General features: G+C 42.4%; 1 protein-coding gene across 4 annotated transcripts in view; it reads right to left on the reverse strand.

Moving 5' to 3' along the window:
* Window positions 1-17972, reverse strand: part of ZNF423 (zinc finger protein 423) — a 187452-nt gene that overhangs the window by 8542 nt on the left and 160938 nt on the right. For all 4 annotated transcript variants that reach the window (XR_003212954.1, XM_008920526.2, XM_018084889.1 and 1 more), the window contains 2 exons: window positions 14307-14438; window positions 12677-12792 (listed from right to left, as the gene is read on the reverse strand). Coding sequence is in view for 3 of the 4 variants with exons in the window: in XM_008920526.2 (XP_008918774.1) it covers window positions 12677-12792; window positions 14307-14438 (248 nt within the window). In the remaining variant the exon portion in view is untranslated. The remainder of the gene's footprint in view (window positions 1-12676; window positions 12793-14306; window positions 14439-17972) is intronic.

Raw genomic sequence — 17972 nt, forward strand, 5'->3', positions numbered from 1 at the left:
CCTCCACTGACATGTCACAAACCCAGCAGCACGAACGCGCTCTGCCCTCTGCCTGGCTCCCAAGTAACCCTCCAAAGCTGTCCTAGAGAATGCAAACGCCCCACTTCTAGTCCACTTTCAAATCTAAGCCACACTAATTGGAGAAAGCATCTCCTGTCCACAGGTACACTCCTTTGACTCTGCTACACCAAAAACCTCAATGCGTGCCCCAGAGCTGACCTGTTTTATACACTTATGTGGTACTCAGGGAAGCAAAGTTTCAAAATCATTTGCAAGAGGAAAACTATTTTCCAGGAATCCTTCTTAAGTATTCCTCTCAAAAGCATGAATTGTTGATTCCTTAGAAGCCTATCTGAAGCTTACCTCATTAATCCCTCCTTGATCTAAGGTAAATCACATTGCAGAAGCCAGTTAATTGTTCCTTTATGTGAGGGCTGGCATCATCATTATGGAACAATTTGTGACTCCTTTAAACACTAAATCATTTCCTGATTGGGTCTTTATTATAGGACCAGGATGGTGTCCTCTCACACTCTCTTTTCTCAAAAAATACTCAGAGCAAAAGGGAAATGCTTTGCACAGTACCTTTAGCAGTCACCAGTCAAAATGCATAGACAAAGCTTCACTGAGTGATCATTTCCATGGGAATGTAACCAAACAAAAGCCAGGAAATTCAAACTTGAACCTAAAACTCACTCTGCTGTTCTCTGGTATGGTAAGGGTCACTGAACACCATCTGATTACTTCTTGTAGCTTTTTCCCCTGCACCAGTTAGGTATTCCTTGTGTAAAGGACCATATTCCTGTCACATGGCCCCCACGTACTGCTCAGACTGACAAAATGGCTGGTCAGTGATCTGTTGCCTTGGACATAATGGCTGTTATTGCTGGTTTCTCATTTCAAAAGGGGAATAAAAATCCTCCAGTGCAAGTGCCTCTACTATAAAATAGCAAGGCCACAGTTACAGAAGTGTTTTATATGCTGCCCCATTAGTATAGATGCCACCAGCACAGCAGAAATCTGCAGACAGGACTGTGCTCAGCTCAGTGCCCACTGCCTCAAGGAATTAACCCCGGAGGAGCTAGGAGACTGAAAGCGTCATGCAGGATTTGTTCTTATAAGTAAAAGAGGGGCAAAAATATCACCAACACAAGCCATCTCCTCCAAGACATCACAAAACAAAACAGCAAGGCAATATTGCTGTTGCACTTGTGTGAAACAACTGGGTTAAAAAATGGGATTTTCTGCCAGTGCTACTCCATTACAACAGTGTCACTGGTCTCTGGAAAATCTGCCTTCTAAACAGCAAGATGCCACATTTTAAACAATTGTGATTTCATGCAAAGACTAAGAGCATGTGTCAGCCCCAAAGGAGGACAAATTTTTCAGAAGTAAATATGTTCTAAACTACCTCGCTGCTCCTTTTGAAGACACAATAATGTAACACACCGATGACAGATATGCCAGACACAGCCAAACCTCAATGCCCATGGCAATTTATTCAGGTTTAACTGTGCAGCAGAAACAAATGAGGAGGCTGGGTGGTCAGGCAGGAGTGCTCCCCCAGGGCTGGCACAGTGCGGGAGCTGCTTTAGCCATCCCTGCACAGTGCAAAGCCAAGGCAATTTGGTTCTGTGGACTAAGGTGACCTTAGGGTGTCTGTCCCACCCGCCCAGGATGTGGCACAGAAGACACACGAGACACTCCACAGTGAATCAGCTCAAGCATAGCTGAGTGATAAACTCGGGACTGCTGCTGCCAAATCTGGTCTGGCTCATGCAGAGTTGGGGTGACAGAGCCTCGATGAACCCAGCCTGACCTTACACAGAGTCACGAGCTGTCTCTGCACTGATCCCATCAGCATGTACACTCTTAGCTCTATCATCCAGATTTTTCCAACAAAGTCCCATAACCTCATTGAGGATAGACAGTTTAGTATGTCGTAAGTTATTCCATTATCACGAAACAAGAAAAAGAGAGTATTAACAATCTGTCCACTCAGTTACTGCACAGGTCGGGTCGCTGCACGTGAGCACCCAGCCCTACACCACACACAGCCGGCCCTGTTTCACATGTGCAGAACAGTCACAACCTGGAAACAAGCTGTATCCTAAATTATATTATCTTTCTTCCTTTCTCTTCTGGTCAAAGGATGGTATAAAACTGCTCTCAAAATACGATGTTAAAGCAGGGCATCAATTACACAAACTTTAGTATGTGATTGAATATACTTCTCTGGAAGCAACTTCAGAAAGAGCAAGGAGCAAGGCTGTTCCAGGGCTGTTTTCAGGTCCCTGAGAGTAGGCTGAGCTGACAATAACAACAAGAGCATGGAGGTGCAGGCAGTGACAGCCCTATACACACACCCAGGTGCAGAAAGGCAAGCAAACCACTGACTTTCTAGCAGTTCCTCCTCCTTTTGCTCTTTTCAGGCCCCATTTTTTCCTGGTCAATTATCATGCTTGCTCCATGTATCTGACCTCACAAGGGAATGAGAACAGGTAAGCAAGGATTTAGCAGGAGTCTCTACTATGCTCTTTAAAACCCCCTGGAAAAACTGGCCCTTGGCAGGACCTCTGTCCTCAGCTCGCTCCAGCAGCCAGGGCTGGAACTGCTGCTCCTGCTGCCTTTCACTGTCCGAGGAGATAAACCCCGGGATTACACCCTAAATCTCTTCCTTGCAAATCAGAGGTAAACCCAGGACCTTTCAAATTTTTTCATGAAATTATTTTTCAAATTCCTCCTAACAATAAAAGTGATGGGGACTTCACCAGCACCACAGCAGTACAGTATCACTCCAGGATTTCCTGTCTGGAGTTCAGGCTTCACGTCTGAAATACAACACACACACAACATTTGTATGACCGAGGAAACACAAGACGCTTGCCACACATTTATTATCTTCCTGGGGAAATGATATAGAGGACAAAAGAGACTATATTTACTCCCTCCCCAGCTGCTTTTACAATCTAATAATTTATTTCTCCTGGACATAAATTTCAGATTTAAACGAAATCCCTGAAACCTAAAGATGCCACATGGTAGAGGCTAGGGCAGTATTTCTTTCTGTTTTGGAGATGGGAGTGCTTAATGCATTGCTCAGTTAACCAGGAGCCTTAAAATTTGGGGGAGGGGATGAAGGGGACAAGCAATTAGACTGTGGCAGGCCCTAAATGCAAATACAGGCAACTATGATTACTATATTCATGCACAGAGTTAAAAATATCTGGTTATTGAAAATTATTTTCTCATTCCATGGGGGTTTATCTAGGTTTAGGCCAAGATATTTATTTTTTTCTGCAGCAGCTGTACTGGGGATTCTTTTACATTTTTCTTACACAGAAGCTATATATCATTCACATTTCCGAAAACTGAGGCGCTTTCTATGATGTAAGAAATCTCTACAATTAGAAACAACCATGTCCTCTTTCAGAAAGATAGAATACATCTCCAAACCCTTCTAGGTAGCAGTGCTCTTGAAGCAAATGTAAAAATCCAGGGTACAAATTCATGTTAACTGTTACAGATATATCCATCTGTTTGCAAACCAACTAGTGACTGAAACTGATGAACTCACTGAAATGTAATTTTCGAGTCTACTAGCGTCTGTTCTCTTCTAGTAATAAAGTAAATGCTTTTCAATAACTGTGCTGCTTTTGAATGCCAATTTCCATTTAAGCAGGTTCAGGCTCTCTCTTAAAAAAAACCCTAAAATTAAAATAGCAAATGCCTTTTCTTTCCAAAGGTCAAACTCAGCTTTTAAAGAACATGCAACATTTCAGCAAGGCAGAGAGGACAAAATTCCAATCAGATAAATGGGCTGTGCAATGATTGAGAACCACGGCTGCCTCAGGTTTCTGAATGGGCTGTAGGATAGAATTTGGCACAGTCTGATGTTGAAGCTTATATCTCTTTTACTGCAGACAAGAAATTCACTGAAATATATAAATAATGAATGTGGCTGGGGATCTCTGCTGGTACTACTGCTGGTTCTGCAAGATGCAGGAGCAGAAACATACACTGCTCCATGGTTTTGTTATTAGGGAATCCTTGTTCTCCAATAATAAACACAGAATATTTTATCTGAAATGGCTTCTGCAGCACATACTGTATAAGTTTCAGCTTTCTAAAAGTGCCAGCAAATTGCAGAAAGATAAGTTACAAAGACGTACCTAATTTGCTGTGATGAATTGTGTGCATGCTTCAGTGATCAAAACTGCAGCTGAGACCCATTATATTTAATGATCTAGACATTTCTTGTGAAAACACTCAGGCATATACTGTTATGTCTGGACAAGCATCCCCATTTTGCTCTAGGAGAAAGCAAATGAAGAGACTGAACTTCTAAAAGGATGCTGTACACCACCCTTGATGAGCTCTTTAAAACTGAGGCTGATCAAGCTCCACTATTTGCCTTAAGTAATGCTTATGCTCTGCCCTTTCCAGTGCAGCAATCCTCTTCCTTTGAAAAATGAAGTCAGTTCCTTTGGATGCTAGCGACACTTACAGGAGGCAACAGAGCTAATCTATGCTCAGACCACAAACTAAGTATCAGGGCAGCTACCACAGCAGAAGAAAATCAAAGGGGCTGTATTAGACATCTCTTCCCACCAGCAAAGAAAAACTATGACGAGACTTTTCAGACAGAAAACAAAAGAAAAAAAAAATATTTGCCGACATATTATACAAGTGTTCTGTTTCTATTTTAAGGACTATGTCCTGCTTACACAGGCATGTGCTACCAAGCTGGGTAGAGCCAAGCAGTGGTAGCTGGTTCTGCTGTCCCTGAGGACACTTTTCCCACACATCCAGCTGTGCCAACAGCCATGCTCACAGACCCACAGTTTACGGCCCCTTTGCTCTGTGGCTCTACACAGAGCAGCAGGAAACCCTCCTATGGGGACAGGGATTTCACCTTGTGACCATGTGAAGGACTTCTGAATAAAGGGTCTGTGGTTTCCAGCCCTTCACATCTGGCTCCTCCAAAATTCTCCTGCACGGTATTGAGTATATTGTTCAACCCCTGCCTTTCCAACTTTGTAAAACAGGAAAAAACAAAGCCAGAAAAAGTGCTGGTAGGCTTAATTCATTCATAGTTATAAGAACCACGGACATCTGCAGAGAAAAGCCACAGAATTTTCCTGCTACCACAGATTCAAGAGCTCATGTTCTCTCTCCCCGGTCAGTCTGAATCTCCTTCTGTCATTGTTCAAAAAAAAACCAGAGCGAGACATAAACGCATGTTTTGACTCCAGAAATAAGGATTTCAAAGTGCTATTTCATTCACCTGAGGAACTGCTAAATACTACCACAGTGATAATTTGTGATAGTGTGGTAAAGAATGAAGAAAAGGTATTTGTTAATTGTTGACATAACAAAATTAATTTTCCATCCCTAAACTTTTCCTCATCTCTCCTGTGAGCTCTGATGCAATGTTACTGACTGGCACTGCTGAAATGCCAACTTGCATTTCTCATCCTTAATTTCTCTCTAAATGTCATTAGTAATTGTTATTGCCAGACCAGAGAGTGCAATCTGGTCTTTCCAAAAGAAAATCCATTTCTCATTTCTTCTCCTGTGCTTCCTCCTTTTGGTCAGGATGGATGCTTAACACATGTGCTTTGCTTCCAAGAGGATGGGAACGCATTAATGTATCTGGAACTACAACATTCCTGCTTTATTTATTTACATATAGCATGCCTGGATCCTTATGAATACCAAATTGTATATTCAGAAGGGTCTTCAAAGCACATCTTTCAAGAACACTAACAAGTCTTAATTGAATAAATCTAACAAGTAGGGGAAGGGAACACCCTTTAATCTGTGCATACAGACTCCTCTCTGGATGCTTCTGTAAATTACTCTTTTGGTGGGTAACAATGTTGTCAAATATAAAAGCACATGATACGATTTTTCTCTCTTTCTGTCACACAGAAGAAAATCCTTTTCAGTGAGATGAGTAAACTGGTCTAGCTTTGGTCTGGATTAAGGTCTAACCCTAACTGACCCACACAAGTAAAAGTGGTGTCCAGCACTAAGCAGAGAGGTGAGCTTAGACATCTGTGTGCAAAGGAAAACCTGCCAGTGTAAAAGGCTGGCTCCTTGCACATCTCTGTGTATTGAGCCAGCAATTTGTATAGTTAAGTGCAGCATCTACAAAATTTGGTCTCCGATACTTAAAGGCAAGTAGTACCTTGGCACTCTGAGTCAATTTTAGAAGGGACTCTGTCATGACAGACCTTTAACTGAGTTCCCCATAATCAGCACATCTTTCATTTGCATGTCTGCATTATATTTTGCAACGCATATAAAGTAATTAATTCAAAGCTAAGCTGCATTTCCATATCCATTAACTAAAGGCATCTTATCTCAAAATAAATAGACATTTGGACATTTCCAGCCAGGAATTGTGCTTTCAATAAACACAATTGATGCATATACATTGTCTCTTGGCGGCTTACACTCCTGCCCATCTGTTGGGATGGCATGGTGCCTACGCAAAAGTTGGTTGGACCCTTGCCCTAGGGCATAGATGACAGGCAACGACGGGTTTAGCTGGGCAGCCTGAGCACCAGATCCAAGTGCCATCTCTGCTGTAGGAAGCCCCTTCTGTGTGCCAGCGCTGCCACATTGGAACGACATGCCTCCTTACACTTGATCACACATGTTGACACTTGGGTGCGCTTAAGTGCATTAATGACTGAAACGATGCCTTTCACCTGGCTCAAATCTTCCCCCCCCCTACTCTGCAGCGCTGCTGGGTTTTCTGCACATTTTCATGTGGCTGTGGACACTTTGTCAGCCAGGGCCAGCCACAGAACAGCGTTAATGTGGTGAGAAATGAAGGAGGGTTTTTTGTTATGGGCCATGCTGCTCCAGTGCCAGACATTTCTTCATCTCAGGTGAGAGATCTTTCTGCAACTCACTGAAGAGACCTCAGAGAGGACAGAGATGCAGCAATATATTGATCACAATCATCTTTCCAAATGCTACACCTTGTCACTACGTCAAGCACAGGGCAATTCAATATTTCTGCACCATTCTTTGTTGCAGTAGATGTGGCCACGCAAAGAGGCCACCCAGTCTGGATGATGTTGCTGTTCCAACAGCAACCCCAGCTCCTGGCTCAGCAAACACTAGCTCCCTGTGTGCTAGGGAAGAAGGTGCTGACAAATCACACAGAGGTGCATGAGCATGAACAGCCCTTGCTCTTACATCAACCTCTGTGGATGTCAGGCCCAGGAAACCTCTGGCATCCCCTGCCCAGAACCTCAAGTGCAGCTTTGGCAGACCCAGCAACAGCCCCATGTAGCCTACAAAGGTGTTTCTTAGCTTTGGTCTTTATGAAAGCCTGTTCCAAATTTTTAAACAGCCATGTATTCCTCCTCCCCTGAATTTAAGCACAAGTATTGAAAACCAGAGACCTAATAGGTAAAACTCTTCCCTACTGTGACAACAGATCAGAGATAAAACTTGTGGTTTTGCAGTCCATAAAAAATGTTCAGGCAGGCAGACTCAACATGATGGGTATGTGCCTACAGCACTTTTAATTTTTAATTATTGTTAGTTATAATTATCTGACTGCGTCTGAATGAAACCCAGCAATATGGCTGGAATAGATTTTGGTAGTCGTGTAATTTATTAGCTTTGTAACTACTAATAATTAAAATTTAACAATACTCCAAGCACCATAGCAACATTTTTTTTAAGAAACACTAGCCAAATCTGCTAGAATAACTGACTAGGTCATTTTCAGGATTTTAAAGGAGGACTAATATTTTAAAAATTAAAAAAAAAGGAAAAAAAAAGAGAAAAAAGAGGGAAAGATAGACAACAGACTCTTAAATGCCCATCAACCACCAAAATGCAAAGATTAAAAAAATCTGTTTTAAAAGAAAAAAAAATGGATTTTTACTTGCAGAGAATTAATTCTATACATTATTTTGTGTGTCCTTTGTATGAAACCTAGAAAGAGTTCAGGGTATGTTTCCAGTAAGAAGCTCCTGATGTTTGACATCCAAATCATACGTAAGTTCTGAAATATAGCAAAAGTTACATCAAAGGAAGCACTGCTTTGAGATAGAGCCACATTTCAGGTCCTATTTGTCCTGCCACCCACACACTCTCCAGGGAAATACATTTTCTACAACTTCATCAAGATATCATAGATTTGCCTTTCTCTCCACTGTCTGTATGGACACTGGAGCCCAGAAGCACTGAGATACTTCAGTGTTGCAATCACACTTCTATTTAAGTAAGCTTTCTTATATCTCCAGAAAGTAAGTAAAGTCCATTTCTCAAACAGGAGCTGGAGCCATTAACCCCTAAAAGATTTGGAATAGCTGGGTACACATCCAAAATTGTCTAAGTCTTTCTTCAGTGCTCTGACCATTGGTGTTGAAATGAGCCCTGAGATGCAGCCCCGCAGACTCACCTCCGTGCAGGTGGGTCACAGCCAAGCCAAGAGGCTCTCAGGGGACACTGCTGTACCCAGATGGCCCCAAGCATCACTGGCATAAGCAGCTGGAGATGTTGCTCCCCATTGCCCCACTGCCAGGGAGGCCAGCACAGGTCCAGAGCAGCCTCTTCACGACCCCCATCGGGTCACATCAGACTGTGGGGTGGTTGCGGTGCCCCCACGCCTGGGCAGGTTTCACTGCTCTACAGGAGGCACATCTAACATCAAGCTGACATTAAAAGCAGTCTCAAAAAAAGAAAACCTGCTTAGGGCTTGATCTGCTGTAATCAGCAGAAAGAATCCCAAGACTTTGATGTGGACCAAATCAAGCCCCTGGAGGACGTTCATGGTAAATCATTATTAATATAATGAGTGCAATTTCTGTGCAGCAGCTCATGCCTGTTTATGGATATATGAAAACTGCCAGCTTTTCACATAAAATAAAATGAGAGGGGAGACAGACCACAGTGTTAGCCAATGAGCCATAGTAGCCACTCTCTTTTTGATATGTGTATATTTAAAGAAACTGGGCACTTAAAATGACAGCAAATTCTGCCAGTGAAGCTCCCTTAATTTAGTGGTTTGACATATCTCCAAATCTGAACAGAAAAGAAAGCCCTTTATTCATAGCAGGCAATAAAACACCTGAACACCTGTGCTAGGAAAGACCTGGCAGGTACCCTGCTCCCTTGGTACCTGGATTATTTGCGCATTGTTTATTATATCCCTTGCCTTAGTTTTCATCAATTGTAATCATTTAGGGGGAAACAGTATGATTAACAGTACACAAGCAAACAGCAGGAATTAATCCTTTAAATACAAATACTTCACTGGTTATGTGATGGCTCCTTGGAAAAGCAGTGTGGCAAAAGAGTACAAAAATCTTGTTTAAGTTTCCTCTGAAAATCACTGCTCAGTCACAATTTGCTTAATGCAATTCTCGATGCAAGAAACTGAGGAGGGATCTCTCCTTGCTGTGAATCACACCACAAATATAACTCTCAGCACCCATTATGTGTCATCATTTCCGACCCACCTTCAGTGTTGGCAGGGTTCCCTGCTATGTTTTAAATAGTAAAGATCAAAATTTCAGTTTTGTCAAAAAGCTAGCTCATCTCTCATGTCCAAGTGCCCTGTGTGCTGTGGTGGCTCTGGCTGCCTCCAAAGGAGCAGGAATGCCAGCAGGGCTGGCAGCTCCCAGCACAGCTCCTGGGGATGGGGCTCTGTTTGAAAGGGCTCCTTCTGTGCTGCACGTGAGGAACCCCCAACCCTCCACCTCTACACTTGTTTCAGTGAGCATTTCAGTAGGGGGAATGAAATGCCATAGCCTCAGTGTTCCATATAATAGCTATAAATTTATTTTTTTTCTGGGAGATTCTCATCATATTCATAGCTGTCAATCTTACAAACTGAGGATGTGGAAAACATGGAGCTGCCAGCCTTTCCTCTTCTGCCCTAAGGGTGTGTGGGGTTATCATACATGCTGTTTCCTTTGTGTTTCATACTTAACCTTACCATGTTTTCTTTCCTTATTTCCAGTGAGATAATGTAAGCAGTTAAGTGTTCTGTTTTCTTTTCTTGTGGCAGTATCATGAAGGTAACCTCACTTACTCATTCTTCCAGATTCTCACCCAAATTTCCACCATTTATAAAGTAAGCTCAGTTCCTCAGAGCTTTCTAAAGCCTTGGTCTTACAGCTCCATCAGATGGTGTAAACTTCAAAGCATAAACCTATTTTAAAATATAGCTACTAGTTCAGCAGTGCAAAGAGGGCTTGGTCACTTCCAGAGTGTTGAGCTACCAAAGCAGTATCTGCACCAGCCACTAAAAGCACATTCACAGCAGTAACAGTTTCTCATCACATGGCACACGTGCCTTCTGGGCTTACTGAGCGTTTACCCTGACTGTTTAAAGAAATGTTCACAAATCAGCAGGGCTAATTCATGGCACTCCATGACATGTCCAAAAGTTACCTTTTCCCTGTGCAGCCTGTCATTTTCCCCACCCTCCTTGATTTTCCTGCTTTTCTGTAAGCATCCCACTCTGAATTTTTTCTTCAAATAGCTGAATGTTCAATTTTTTAAAAAGTATTTTCAGTGGTTTCACTTATGAATACAAGAAGTGAAACAATGTGTAGGTTCAGGTTTTGATACTAGTTATTTTATGCCAGTGGGAAAGCAAGTTCAGAACTGAAAAGTCAAATTCATCAAGCAAAACCCCTTGATGGATGGTGATTTGCCCACATTAGAATAATTGCACAGTTAAAGAGACTGAAAGGTTTATGCAGATTTAACCCTAACTAGCAGCTGAACAACTGGTTCACTGAAATAATACTAAATCTTCATTACTCAACAAAAATATAACCAATAGTTGAGAAATTTAGAACAGGCAACTTACACATCAGAAACTAATGAGATAACCATGCCAAGGCAGACTGGTTCAAAAGTCTTGAGCATTTCTAACGGATTTATACACACATTTTATGTCCTCCTTGGCTCCTGTATTTGCATTAGTAAACTCCCTGGCATCAAGTAAACACACATTTCTGAGTCACCACCGAAATAAAGACTAAAACTGTGCAGCTAAGTATTGAATTTTCATTCAGCCAACACCATTCAAAACTACTCGTGTCATTATTATGAGCAGAAAAATTTTCAGCGCACAAAAATTCTGCATAAAAACTGGAAAATTATAATCATGATTTATCTGATTAAAGCTGACATTTGCTGCAATTTTGCAAGGCACAAAACTTCAGAATTGAAACACTATGTAATTAAAATTCTTAATTGCAAAAAATGGGCCGCTGTTAAGACTATAATTCAACCAGGTTCTCTTTATTTGATCATCTGATTTTAAAGGTTAATGCAGTGACCTAGGAAGCCAGTGTGCCCGTTTTAATTGTGCTGGCATTTTGACCAAACACCACTTTAAGGGAAATATGGGAGGAAAAATCAGAGCTGGCTTTGTAAGCCACTGCTGCCTTCACAAAGCAGTCATAGTGAGAACATACAAACCCAAAATCTGCTGACTTTATTAAAATATTAACAAGGTATAGTTAAAACTTTTGTACACTTATGCAAATCAGGTCGCTAGAACAAGGGAAAGAAGAGATCCCCTGGGAGAAAAAAAAAAAATAAAATCAACAAAGTGAAAAGATCAGCCATCCTTCCACAGCATGACAGCACAACACAAGAGGTGGCAGCTTGGGAATTCAGCAAGATAAATAAAAACCCTCCAAAGTTTAAGTAAATCATAGTTTATAAAGCTAATAGATTTAAATGAGGCATATGGTACCATTCTATAAAAAGACCACATTTCCCAGGGGGTGGGAGCAGTATTTTGGTGGCCATGCTATACAGGTGACATATGTGTGAGGCCAGCCAGGGTGGGCACCTCCTCATGAGCTCTGTAGGAGGGCAGGCTCTGGTGCTTCATTCCCCATGAGGTTCCAGGCACACACACCATGGGGTTTCTGTATCTGTGTGAGTTCAGCACTAGAAGTGTCAGTGTGATTTAAACCCCAGCCTCACTGCCATGGGTCTAAGGAGGCCCCTGGGGCCGGGGCCCCAAGAGTGGCTACAGCAGCAGGACAGGGTCCAGAGGGTTTGCTGCACTCAGGAACAGATGTGGGCCAAGCACTGGCTTTGTGGAGGCTACAACTGCTGTGGCTGCAGCCTCCAGTGTTGCCAGGAAAACTGCTATGTAAGGCCTGGTTTGCAGAACCTGCAGCTTGTTAATGTGCTACTGCCTTGGTGGAGCCTCTAATTAAGCATTGTTGGAGCTGCACCCACGCTTTGCTCTCATACCTCAGTAGGGAAAATTCCTTTACTTCTGACTTAACAGTGAGGAAGGGGATGGGGCAGCTACCATTTGCTTAGTCTTTGTATGTTAATCAGTCCCTAAATTATTAATAGAGAAAAAGAAATTATTTACAAGGTGTTTGACGTAGACATGTAAGGAGGCAGCAACACTACTGTCAAGAGAAATACTCATAAATCATTATCTCTCTCTTGTCTTATTTATTTATTTATTCCAGCCATGCTCAGAGACCCCTTTCTCCTCCAGGCACCCAGGGAGGCAGGAGGAGTCTGAGAGACTGTTTAAGGCAGAAGAGACCATACTAAGGTTAGGCACCTTTTCTAAATGCTGCACAAGGGTGATGGCTGCACAGAGAAATCAACAGCTTTAGCTTTGCTTTTACTCCTGTTGTAAACATACCTGAAGCTCTGTTTGAAAGAAGAACTTCTGTGGGCACTGGGAACAGTCATAAATTTTGTCTTCCTGCCCGTGGACTGCAAAGATGTGCTGCTGCAGTTTATTCGCCTGTACAAAAACTGAAACAACATAGTAGGATTAGTTAAGATTGCTTTATATAAGGCATCTCGCCTCGAACTACACTTCAGAGTCTTTGCAATTGTAACAAGTCCAAGGATATCTGCCAGGGAAGTGCCGATACACTCTCTTCAGCAGAATTTCCTTACAAGTAGTCAATTTAGAGTCTCCAGGCTGACAGTCAGCTTACTTCTAACAGACACTATATCCTGTATGGATTTTTGATATTTCACATAAAGCTAACACTGTCCACGGGTAGCTGGAAGAACTCAGTCATCAGACCAAAGAGAGGATGTCACCACTCCCACAGGGAGCCCTGGGCCCACGGCAGGTGCATCGGATGCATTTTTAATGCAGGACAACTGGGCCAGGAGAAGCCTTGATGGCTGGTCTGGAAGACACATGGCCCAGAACAGCATTTCCCACAGACATATGAATCTGAAAGGGCAGGCTTGCCACGATTTTTAGACCTTTTAAATAGGTTGTCCATTAGGTATAAAAAAAAAGGATGATGATTTAACCTCACAAATATCACAGCATCTACATTATGATTATGACTTTAGCTAGTTAAAAAATATATCTCATTTCATTTTGGTCTCACTTTATATGAATCTGTATGTGAAAATGACTTCTTCAGTGGAATGCAACACATGCACCCAAAGAGGTTTTTTTAACAGCACATTTCAGGAAAGGATAAATTAACTCCAAGCTCATGCAAAAACCATGTTCTCAAACTTTGAGCCAAAACCTAAAGAGCTTGGGTTCACCTTATTCCCATCAAAGTTTAAGGAATCTCGTGTGCTGCCATGCCCCTTTACTAACAATAAGTCCACACCATCTCTCAAACAGATTGGAAATGCAGATGTTAACTACTGTTTTGAAGAGAGTATAAAAGGCAGCCTTTAGCATGCACCCTGCAGATCCTTGAAAAGCAAGACCACCCATGATCATTTTCATTTATGAGACAGCTTAAAATGATCTACAGGGAAGGAATACCTAGCAAAATCTCAGACAGGAGTTAGAAATGTGCCACTGTAAGAAAACTGGGCTTAAAGAAACCTCTGAGAGAACAGCAGGCAAAACCATGCAGTTGTACAGTTTGGTCTTATCAAACCTTTATTCCCATGAGCCTCAGCAGTGTGAGTGGACCATTAACCACCTGGCCTTTAAAGGGTCCTTGCTCAGGTGAATAAGGGATTGCAAGAGCAGGTCCATAGTTTGCACGTCCTGCACTTGGAAACACATAACACCTTGGAGCCACAAGGTATAATGTAAAGGCTTTGAATTGTGGGGGGCCATGCAGAGCCTGCTTCTTGCAGCAGCGCTGCTCAGTGTCAAATGCCACAGTGCTGCTCGTCAGAGCGAGCCCCAGACTCAGACAGACAATATCTGAACATTTCCAAGCACAGTATTTCTTTTTCCCAAGGAAAGGAATACAGTATTTTACAAATCCCCCGAGTGTCATTTCTGGATCTAGCCATGCACGCTGAGGCTTGTCTTGGCCTCCCTGTCTTACCTGTGAAACAAACAGGGCATTTGAATGTGCCTCCCATCCCCTCAAAGCTGTGCTCAATCAGGTGACACAGGAGCTTTGCCGGAGAGTCAAACATCTGGTTACACAGCTTGCACTCATGATTGATGCCTTCCTCTGCAAGGTTCAAATGATACAACTTGTTAGTGACACAGCAGATTAGCGTCGGGGATGCAGCAGCAGTCAGCGAGGAACGGCTGTGCCTGCGCTCGCGGCTTCAAGGACCCCCAGCCACTGCCCCAGCCCTGGCCTCAGCACCAAAGCAGGGTGAGCATTCACGGGGACAGTCCCAGCCACGTTTAGGGTGGTGATTTTGGGCTGCAATGAAAGTGGCCCTGCACTCAACCCGTGGGGAACACACGCGCCTGCTCCCAGGCTCCCAACAACACCGTGCTGCTCCACCTCGCCTCCTGCCACAAAGGGAGAGCAGCCCTGCCCTGGGTGTAGATTATTAAATAGTCAAACAGCATTTAAAACTACTTTCATAGTGTGAATTCAGCACCAAAACTGACAGAGGGCTGAAATGCCATCTTCACCTTAGACTATACTGCAAACACACAGGGAAGGAAGGAACTATTGGAGAATAACAGGAACCCAGAGCAGAGAGTCAGCCTAAATTTTATCTCTTGGCTTTTTCCATGGTGAAGAGAGACCATTGAAGATTTTTAAATGGAATTTGAAAGTGTTATTTCCGTGTCACATATTTTAAGTATTGAATACACAGGGCCCATTTCAAATGCTTCTATATCCTAGCTGAACTCAGGGAAATAACAATAATTATTACCCTTGGTTCAAGTCTACCACTTTTGTAAGATGATATGCTTCTCTGTTTATTGAAATTTGTGGTTCTGGGTGCAGCTGGGAACTTTTTTTGAGGTACTGAAGCCATATTGAAGCAATTTTTACACATAAAACTGTTTGCTTGAAGAGAGGGAGTTGAAAAAATTTAGACAACATAACATACAGTTTATATATAAATCAGAAACCACCCAAAATTTTTTTAAATTGTGGATGGTTTCTGCAAATACTTGCTGAAAATTTGTCTTTCCTTCACTGTGGCAGCACATGAACTTCTCATGAAAACATACTTTAAAAACTAAATAAATTCTGTCTTTTGTTGTACACATCTTCAAATATCACCACTTCAATTTTTATTTCCAAGATAGCTAATTACTACATTATACCATGAACCACTCTCTTGCCAAACACATTTGGATATTATGAATAATAGGAGCCTTCAGAAGCACTGTCTTTACTTACAGTTGCTTTAAATTAGCTTTTGCTATCTTTAAAGCGGCTAAAAAAAAGAAGATTATTGTTTTCTATAAAGCCTCTGGTACTCTCAGGAACCCAAAGCCCTTGTAGAAGCTGGTGATTTATGTGCCAGGGCAGGCAAACAGCAGGATTCTGCACTTGGGATGCTGGGCACAGCCCATACCTAAGCACATGGCATGTTTGCTGCTGGAGGTAATTCCCAGAGCACATGAGCCTTGAAGGGTGCATTGTGAAAAATAACAAAAAAAAAAAGAAGAAAAAAAACCCAAAAAACAAAAAACCAAAAACAAAAACACAAAACCATGCAGTGCCTTGTGCAGCAGCATATGCCAGTGGAGAGCTGCCTGTGCTGCCAGGTGGGCTGTGGAAATCCTCATGGCAATGTGTGCTCTGCCCTGCCCAGGCTGCTCATGGTGAGTGCCGGCACTGGAGCTGCCACGGGGAAGGGGGAGGCAGTATGGGGAGAGGGAAACAGGTGGGTTGGGAAGGAGATAAAAAGAGAAAAGGAAAGGGAGGAAAGAGTCAGAAACAGAAAGATGAAAGGGCTGGTAGCTCCATGACAGCAGCTCTACAAATTCCCTGGGAAGACATAACCAGAGACTGGGATATTTCTAGAACGCCACAAGGTTTGCAATGCTCTGTTTGGGCAGCACTATGGGCAGGCACGTGGCCCTCTCTGATGTGTGGGCTTCCCACCTGGCCTCTCTCCTTTCTGTAGTGTAAGGCTGGCTTCTCCCATCAGACTCTTGCCTGAAAAGTTTTGGCTTTGTGCAATCTTTGCAATCTGTTCTGGAGGGGAGGAGAGATGGGGAAGGGACATGTGCCTCCTGCTGAGCACGCCCAGCCACACTGCTGTGTACAGCAACCAAGCACTGCAATAAACCTGCAGAGGACAAAGCAGGTACTGGGGGGAATGGAACAAATTCCTTCTACAAGTAAATCAGAGAAATCATGTTTGACATTAATTTTCTACCCTCTACATACTGGGTATTTGGAAAACAGTGATTCATGTACAGCCTGAGGTCCGGTGTGAGCACGTGTGTTAATAAATACGAGCAGACACATACTGATGACTAGACAGCTGCTCCTTTTGCAGCCTAAATACCTATAATTTGAGTAAAATTAAAAAAAACCTGCCAAACCAAACAATGCTCAGCATTTCAATTGAAGTATATTCTTACAAGCTTGGTATGTTTAATTAGGTAACAGAGACTGTGTATTTTCTTGGCTGATCCCTGCAGTATTTTAAATAGTTAAACCCATAACAAACAAACTAAAACTCGAATGAAAAATAATAAAACATAATGGGTTCCTGCAGATCTGGAAATTTATCCCACTCGAGGCAAGACCTTTTGATTTGCAAATCCACTTCTGAATTATAAGGCCTTCTCCTCACCGGTGGGGGTTTTTATTCCACTCCCACAGGAGTCCATTATGTATTTCTTGTGTCTATAAAACCATCCAGAAAGAAAAAAGGGGGGAAAAAGTACCATGGTTAGCATGACAAACGTTTCTCTTTTCATGCATGTGTATTCAAAATATGAAAATGCCCAAAGATATAGATAGAATTGCTGCTATAATCACTCTCTCCTCTATGGCATTTTACAGCATATTATTTTACACAGAAACACAGCACATGTATAGGGATACTCAGTCACCTTTGGAGAATAACTTCCTTGAATTATATAAGATCACATAGGTACATGCAAGGAGGCTTTTTGACAATGCAGCATGACAGCCAATGTTCCAGTCAAATGTGTGGTGCTGGGTGTTAGCAATGGAAAACATATCATCATTTCCCTCATTCTTATTCATATTTTTTTTTTAAACATGACAAGCATCTATGAGAGACCTACATAACTCAAGTGAATTATGCAGCCCCTCTCATTTGTAAAATAAAATGCAGATTTTTACAGCTTGTTAGGCAGATCTTCTCCCATTTCTTCATAAGTGTATCTGTGTGGGGATCGAGCGATTGCAGGACTAAACGAGCAATGCACAGCAAACAAGAATCTTGGGTTTCTTGGCTTCTTTTTTTTCCCTGAGCTCAAAATAATAAACATTAATTTTACACTTCATTTCTCAAAAAAATAATAGGATATGCTCTTGTTTAAAACAAGCAGGCCTGCTGTATTCTGTCAGGCTGAAACTATGTCAGGCCAAAAGAGGAACAGAGCGCTTTGTGTAAAAGTATCATGGGGAGATGATAGTATCCTGTAATGTTTTCAGTACCTACTTTTGTCTCCAAAAGCATTTGATCCCTGGCAGACACATACTTATTTCCATACTGGTCTTGAGGGAAGCCAGTAGGAATGAGAGCTGATTATCTGAATCCTGAAGGTGAAACCTGGGTGGTGCCCACTGATGTCAAAGGCA

Source organism: Manacus vitellinus, unplaced genomic scaffold, assembly GCF_001715985.3.
Source record: "Manacus vitellinus isolate BGI_N305 unplaced genomic scaffold, ASM171598v3 scaffold_10_pilon, whole genome shotgun sequence".
NCBI lineage: Eukaryota > Metazoa > Chordata > Aves > Passeriformes > Pipridae > Manacus > Manacus vitellinus.